Genomic DNA, 8,086 nt, shown 5'->3' with positions numbered 1-8,086 from the left:
TGAGGAAAAAGAAGTATTAATTTATTAATCATGCTGAGATTGTGAAACCCTGATACTACAATCCAAGCAAATTCCTGTACAGAGAGACATTTCACTCTCTTTAAACTTAGAAGGATGATCAAACCGCAAAAAAGTTCCATATATTTACATGTCAAAAATCCCCCCAAGAAAATAATGACAATAATCATAAGAGCTCACAGCCAAAAAATTCCCAGCCCTTGTGAAATTCCAGCTTAACGCGAAGATCCAAGTAGAAAAATTATGTATGCTATTTGATGGCGTAGGAACGGTCGCATACCAATTGAAGTGCCTCCATAAACAAGGAAGAAAAACTGGTCAATGCCTGAAAAACTCCAGGGAGGCCTGTCTGAAGATTATTTAGTGTCATTGCTCTTGTCACCTCTACTGCCTTAGCATGCCTCAGCATTTCATCTTCCACACGCCTCTGGCAGGCTACAAGCTCTGATTTCTTTTCAGCCAGTGGATCACGAGCATCCAAAAACTGTCCATTATCAGATCCACCAGTATCAGGAAGTCCAATGCCAACCATGGAGTATGAGTGGTAGAACTTTCTTTCTAGGCTGCGAAGAGAGGAAGCCTTCTTTTCCAGCTCCTTTGATGCAGTATCGGTTCGCTTTTTAATCTTGAGCTCTTCAGTTTGTTTTGTAGATATCACATGAACAACATTGATAAAGCTCTTGATGGCTTCAGAAGCTACTGTGTCAGGGACACGGTCAAGGGCAAGCTTCCACTCATCACAGAAGGCATATACATCAGAGGGTTCCATGTTGGCATTCATGTTGTCATTGCTTACAGGAATAAGGGTGAGCTTGAACCAGCCATGGATGGATTGAATAAAGTCCCGTTGGAACTTTATCAGGTGGCAGAAACTGGAGTGCCAAGCAGAAACAGCTGATTCAAGGTCACGTGTAGCCTGCTTGTGCAATTCAGAAGTTGAATCACCCTTGGCTGATTGGTTCACAAGGCCACGGACTTGCTGCACAATGTGGTTCTGAACTTCATGGTATTGATGCATTGACCTCCACATGTACATGAACCTGCATTCAAATCAGATCCATAAATATACCAGTCTAGATGGATGTCATTTTAGCAGCCCAAAATTTCATCATTCAAATCACAAAGACACCAGGGTGCCACAGAGGCATGGTGCAGATGATGTTTCTCAAATATTTCTGATCAGATTATGATTGTCAAGTCACATCTGGGTTCTAAAGTGCCTACATACATGGCATAAGCACGTTCAGTCTTTTAATGGACAATATTGGTGCCTGCTAGTTCATTAATCCGATTTCACTTCCCGATTTTTCTCTACATACCACAGCAGCCCCCAAGCTTGCATCGCCGAGTTACCATCAATCATAAGGCCTTGTAAGGTAGCTGGAAGCTACAAACGTGTAAAATGAACCCTCAGATGTTGTAAAATGGATGTCATAATCTACAGTAGCCTAATCTAGGACTGTTAATCAAATGGTCAAATATTCCAAAACATAATAAACAATTAAACATGATCGAGCAACCAAAGCACTGATAATGCCGTGACATGTGTACACCCAACACTAGAGTAGCGCTCTTACTTAATAAAGTTGATGGATAAATGATGACATAAGAATTACAAGCCGAGCAATAAAATGGTTGTTGAGTTTACCACATCAAGAAACGAGGCTAACAATCCAGCAGGGTGGGTCATATCATACTTAAGTCCCTTCCACCAAACTTTCCACCCATACTTTAACCTCAAAAGGCCCCACCAATCAGATGAAACAAAATCACTGGGAGGTCTAGGGTTGGGGCCCCTGCCTGATTTTGAGAGGTAGTTTAGCAATGGGCAGTCAAGGACGGCAATGCACATGTGGATACAGACTGGATGAAGCAACAGGCATAGCAGTGCTATCCCATATAATGCTTCACCTACCAAGGCAAGCTGCAAAGGTCTTATCTCATGCGAGGATATAAGATCATGAAAGTCAGGATTTAATTCAGTAGTATGAAACCAGATCAACTAGTGAGAGGCACATTCTTCAAATCGAACTATACAGGTAGAAAATGCCTCTTTTGAGAATGCACTAGCGGCTTTGCTTAGAAATGGTTCTTGATTATAGCCATAGTTTAAAGATTTTGACCTGGGCAGGAAACTGGACAGTATTACGATTAAAGCTATGTGGCCTCACAACCACCACAAATTGTTGATGCAGATTGATCTCATATTTGTGCATAAACATAATTTACTCATAAAAGCTGAAAAATGAAATGGCATACCCATGACAGAGTTCAACTAGCTGAGGAACAAGATCACTGTCTCTAAGTCCAATAATGGCCGTTGAGGTGGTAGAAACAGCCTGAGATGTAACTATAATCAGAGATTGCAGTTTTGTTATTGCAGCTTTGGTCTTGTCTAGCTTCGCTTCATCCCCCTTGTATTCCTGACTTTGTAGAGTCGACAGCTTCTTCTCATGCTCAATTTTAACACCTTCTCTAGTCTACAAAAGCACGTTAACAAATTGTTCTATGCATTATCACTCATCAACACATAATCCTAACACAACTGGACACTAAAATTCAGATGCAATAATGCACAATAAATGCATCAACTTGATGGGAAAAAAGCGCCTTCTTAGGTGGACCGACCACTAACATGTTCCTAGAGAAAACAACACTAGTCCTTGTCCTTCTGACAGGTTGTCAAGGGCATTCTAGCCATTAACAAAACAATGAAAGCAATAGACAGGTAATTCAAGGAAAATGACAAACCATCCAAAAACTGTTAACAGCTGGGATAATCCTGATATGACACCTTTTTAGACGGTTCATGCCCTCTTTCCTACATTTAAACTTCAACATGCAGGCTCTGGCCCGTGTGTTTTCACAGGTATAATCCGGATACATCAATCGCATCAACCGTCGCTAGTGCTAGAAATTTTCTAGCTATTTTTGGTTTTTGGCAATTTTTTTTAAAAAATTGATAAAACAGTACAATTAAAAAAATTAATGAAATAACACAATTTATACATATACATAAAAAATAACACAATGTATACATAATTGTAAAACATGATTTTTTAACTATGCTATTTTGTTATTATTTTTAATTAATTGTGCTAATTTAAAAAAAAATATCAATTTTCTAACTACCATGAATGATGCTATCCATCACATAATTAAGATTGGTTAAGGATATTTTTGCAGAAAAAACCACTTGCATGTATTCTGCACTGTAATAGTTTTTAACCAATATTTTTTTGTTAATTATGTAAAAACTGTAATATATATTAATTATCAGGATATTTTCAAATCTTTAATTAAAACAAAACACTCAACACTTTCAAATATATAATTAAAACAAAACACGGACAGCAATCAAGAAAATCAAACAGAGACTGACGAGAAAGGTCCAAGTTGGGTCATCGTAGTCAAAAACTGCGGTGGACTAACGCTGACCTCACAAGCGCATTTCCTACTCAATCCAACGCTCTTTTTAACCCCAAAAACATCAATCTGGTAAGGTAATTAAGAGATAGAGAGATGAAAAAATGATAAAAAAAAAAATTGTAAAAGAGTAATTCTAATTTTTCAGACAAAAACCACAACCATTCGATTTGTGGTGCAAAACTTACCTTAACTTCTTCGTAGAGTTTCTTCTCCCAGGCCAACAACCGTTCTACGGTTGAACAAAGACTTCTTGGACCACCAGGTTCAATCAGTGAACCGGTATCGAGTCGATACTTCACGGCCAACGGTGGCTTTGAAGTCCAACTCGAGCTCAAGTTGCTCAAAACACTACTCGAATGATACACAGTCTCTGCAGCAATTAAACAAAAACCCAATAATATATTATAATCAAGATCAACTCTAAAATACTAAACAATTCAACAAAATGTAAAGAAGAAAAGAAGCCCTTGAGAAAAATTTGAAATTTACTCTTCAACTGCCGGAAACTTCTATCAAGCTGAGCTCTACCGATCTCAAGCATCTCCGAAACCTGAGCTCCAGCAGCAGCCGCCTTGTCAAAATTCTCCTTGATAGCCCCAACAATCTCATTCAAATCCTTATGTCTGACAACCATTTTCATATTAGAAACCTCTCCAGTCCTGTAACTGGTCGTCGAGGATCCCGCCTCAGACTTGTTATCCAGCTTACCAAAAGAATGATCAGATTGTTGTGGATGTGGTTGCTGCTGCGAAGGGTGCTTGACTGGCCCGAAATTGGACCGGGTTCCGATCTCGGATCTGGACTCGGTATCATTATCCTCATCCGATGATGTTGTTGAGTTGCTGAGACGATCATGATCTCCCCATTCACTGCATTGAACTTCCTCTTGCTCCGTCTCGCTATAATTTTGTTGTTGCTGCTGCTGCTTCTTATGCTGTGTGTATTGCTTTTCGTTAAAGAAGTCATACTCTGAGAGTCTCTCTGTTGCAACATCGTCATCTGCATCTGATGACGACCCATCATCAGTATCTAAATGGGGATGCTGTTGCTGTTGGTTGTGGTTGTGGTTGGCTTTTCGAGCGAAGAATTCTGAGTCTGGAGGGGATGGAGGGTAAAAATTTTCCCAGTTCCATACAGAAGAAGCTTGAGAAGGCGTTGTAGAATAAGTTGAATGATTTTGAAAAGCAGTTGGATAATCATAATTCGATTTCGGAGAGACTGAAGGGCTTGATTCTGAAAGAATATGAGGAAGCTTCTGAGGCTTGACGCGGCGGTGGCGGTTAGACTTAGAGTGAATATTTGAAGAAGAAAGAATATGTGGAGGTTTCGAGCTAGCTATAGAAGGAGAAAATGGAGGAGGAGGTGGTGGAGGGTGGAGGGAGGGGGAAGGGGAAGGTGGTACACGTGGAGGGATAGGATTGCTAGGAGGAGTTGGGCTGGTTGCTGGAGGAGGGTGGATGATAACAACAGGGGTTTGGTCAGAAACAGAGAGGGATTCACCAGCTGCGAAATTGGATAGAGCTGAGCCAGTGACTCGGAGTGAACGGCAGTAGTCTGCGTGTGCAGCAGCTAAGTGGTGGCGGGCGTAGACTGCTTCTTTCATTAGGCGGCGGCGCTCCTTGCACCGCCGTACTGTGTCCTCGTTGTCTAGCTTCGACGCCGTGCAGCCCATGTTCAGAAACAAGAGGAAGTGTTATATAAAGAATACTAATGGTGAAGTTTGTATAGCTAAGTAGAGAATACTAGCGGTGACGCGTATGTAGGTGGGTGGCGCGTATCAGGTGGTGGCGCCTGAATTCTTTGTAAGGGAGTGAGAGCGGAGAGCGGAGAGCAGGAGAGTGAGGTGTTATAGTAGGTGTTCATTTGACTGTTTGCTGTTTCTGTCCTCATCTCCTATATTTTCCTTGTTTTTTTATTTGTTTATTCATCGTAATTAACTTATTATAATATATATAAAAATATTGTTGAATTAGTTTTTGTAAAGTAAAAATAAATTTTATTCAAAATATTTAAAAATTAATATTTTTTTATTTGATATCAAAGATTTTTCTTATTTTTTTCTTTGATAATAAAAAATATATTTATATCTATTTCAAACGAAATTATTTTTTTATCAGCATAATGTATTTAAGATTTGTTGTTGGGAACTTGACATGATAATTTGAATAACAAATTCATTAATCATTAAATCCAATGCTAGAAAGGAGAAGTAATTAGTGATATAATAAATTAATAATGCTAGATTAGTGGTAAGTGATTGTTTATTAATCTTGGTAATATAATAAGGAATAGTGTAGGAAAAGCCGAAAAGGGGAGGGGTGTTTTTTGTTTTGTTTTTTTGTTTTTTGTTTTTTGCTAGCTAAGGCAGAGGGCATGGGGGTTTGGGGGTGGGGATCTTTTGTCAAATTGTAAGGCCTTTTTAATTTATTATTAAGCAATTATTATAGTTATTGATTTTTTTTCTTTTTTATTTATATTTAGATGGTTAATTTATGTGATGAAAAGAAAATTATAACAAGTAATAATACAAGTCAAGATTATAAAAATTAAATGAGTTTGTTACAAATTAAAATTTTTAAAAATCAACAAGGTTTATTATGGATTAAAATCTTTAAAAAAAATAAGATCATCATAATTAAAAAGACACTTGAAATATTAGATTTTTATTTATCTCCATTCTGTATAAAAAAAAACTAAAAAATTATTATAATATTGAATAAGAAAATAAAATAAAATAAAAAATATTACCTATTCATCTTGGAAATCATATCCTTTTTTTTATTTCTTGGATCTTTCTTGGATTATTAATTTGATTTTTTTTCTAACGTGTCATTGTTTTACATAATATTTTGATAAATTTCCATGATTGGTCAATTAAGTATGAACTCTATCAAAGGGGAGGGAATTATTAGGTATTTAGTAGAATGGGCCAGCCATTAATGAGAAAGTTTCTCACAAAATCATGATTATGTTCTTTCTTTTATTGGTAATTTTGATTATTACAACCATCTCCAACGGAGAAAAAGATTTTGAAAAGCTTGAAATATAATCCAAACAATACAAAATTTCTTACAAGCAACGTCTCAAGCACACTCTCATTTTCTTCACAAGCAATCGATATAGCCAGAATATTAATTGTTACGGCAAGAAAAATGAATATAGTATCAACTAGATAGCCTACCTGGGGGTCGGCTTGATTTTTTTTAAGTATAAAAAACAATGATAAAGCGCTATATCTGTAATTTAAAAAGTAAAAAAACGAAAAAAAAAAACCGATTATCAATCCATAAGAATCCAAATATAGATTTATTAAATTACCCCCGATTAATTGACAAATAATATTTTGATCCCTTGAAAAAGACAACTCTAACACTGGAACCAAGTTAATTTTTCAATGCATTGAAGGACAAAATTATCAATACACTACTTGAATTCACAATGTTTCTCCTCTCATGCTGTAAGAAAAGGTTGACTTTTTAGTTTTTTTTTTTTTTTTTTTTGTAATTTCCTTTTCATTATGAATTTATTGTTACTTTGAATGAATACATACGGTGTTAGTTACTATTTAAATAATGTACACAAGTTTTTTCGACCTTACCATTTTAATTTTGGATTCAAAACAATATGCTAAAAAAGTAATTTCTCCCTAAAACAAATCCTTTATAATGTCCAACTAAAAAAATCTTTTTTGTAATGGACATCTCGATGAAATATTTAGATGATATTTGGTTATTGTCCCAAAATAAAAAAGATAAAAATAATAGAGACAAGATAAAAAAGAGGATATTAACATAATTGTGTTTAGTAATGAATTATAAAATAAGATGATTGTTTTTGTATTTTGTTTGGTTATGGTAGGGAAAAGATAAAATAAAATAAAATAAAAGTCTATTTTACATTTAATATACATTGATATCAAACTTAAATATTTAAGAAAGTAATTAGAAATTATTGTTTTTTTACTTTAGTTTATATTGAGTATTTGAGATTAATAATATTATTGTAACCTTAGTTATAAAAATCAGAAGTGACTTAATGGGTTGACCCATAGCCTGGACTGATCCGGGTTTAAAAAAAAATAGAGGAATAATTGACTTGACTTGACCCAATAAAAAATCCAAGTCAACCTGGGATAAAATACATGTCAAAAACTCATTAATTTTTTTGAAAAAGAAATGGTCAGGAAAAGGTTGCTTTGATTTTTTTTTAAAAAAATTGGATTTACTGGGTCGGCCCTCCTAACTCGTGACCCGAACCTTGTCTCAAATGGACTCCCGAGTTGGATTTTAAAATTATGATAAAAATCATTTTTATCCACTTGCTAACCCTCCCGACCCTTGACCTGGGTCTTGCCTTGATCAAACCCAAAACCATGTCTTAAAACTGTGATAATAACAACTTTTATTCTTACATTAACCCAAATCAACTCTCCTAGTTCGTGACCCAGCCCTTGCTTTTGATTGACCTCCAAATCAAGTTTTAAAAATATAATAATAATTACTTTTATTTTATATCAACCCAAGTTGATCCTCTTGATACTTGACCCAAGCCTTATCCTAGTCGATCACCGAGTCAGCTTTTAAAACTATGATAATAATTATTTTTGTTATTATATTGGTCGAGATCAACGGTCAACCCA

General features: G+C 35.8%; 1 protein-coding gene across 1 annotated transcript; it reads right to left on the bottom strand.

Annotated features, from left to right (window-relative positions):
- On the bottom strand, window positions 1-5,287 carry LOC118034084 (nitrate regulatory gene2 protein). The gene is made up of 4 exons (XM_035039275.2): window positions 3,937-5,287; window positions 3,633-3,817; window positions 2,278-2,498; window positions 1-1,058 (listed from the first exon to the last, which is right to left on the bottom strand). The coding sequence occupies exons 1-4, from the start codon at window positions 5,117-5,119 to the stop codon at window positions 269-271; spliced, it is 2,379 nt and encodes a 792-aa protein (XP_034895166.1). The 5' UTR covers window positions 5,120-5,287; the 3' UTR covers window positions 1-268.
- Between the last annotated feature and the right edge of the window lie 2,799 nt (window positions 5,288-8,086).

This window comes from Populus alba, chromosome 14 (assembly GCF_005239225.2).
Source record: "Populus alba chromosome 14, ASM523922v2, whole genome shotgun sequence".
In the NCBI taxonomy this organism is placed as follows: Eukaryota; Viridiplantae; Streptophyta; class Magnoliopsida; order Malpighiales; family Salicaceae; genus Populus; species Populus alba.
This window is presented reverse-complemented; position numbering and strand designations above follow the sequence as displayed.

Excerpts from the sequence above, each read along its gene's own strand:
- LOC118034084 (XM_035039275.2), bottom strand. The coding sequence starts at position 5,119 with ATGGGCTGCACGGCGTCGAAGCTAGACAACGAGGACACAGTACGGCGG. Across the intron at positions 3,818-3,936 it reads AAGTTTCCGGCAGTTGAAGA|AGACTGTGTATCATTCGAGT; the intron begins GTAAATTTCAAA and ends TAATTGCTGCAG. Across the intron at positions 1,059-2,277 it reads CTAGTTGAACTCTGTCATGG|GTTCATGTACATGTGGAGGT; the intron begins GTATGCCATTTC and ends ATTTGAATGCAG.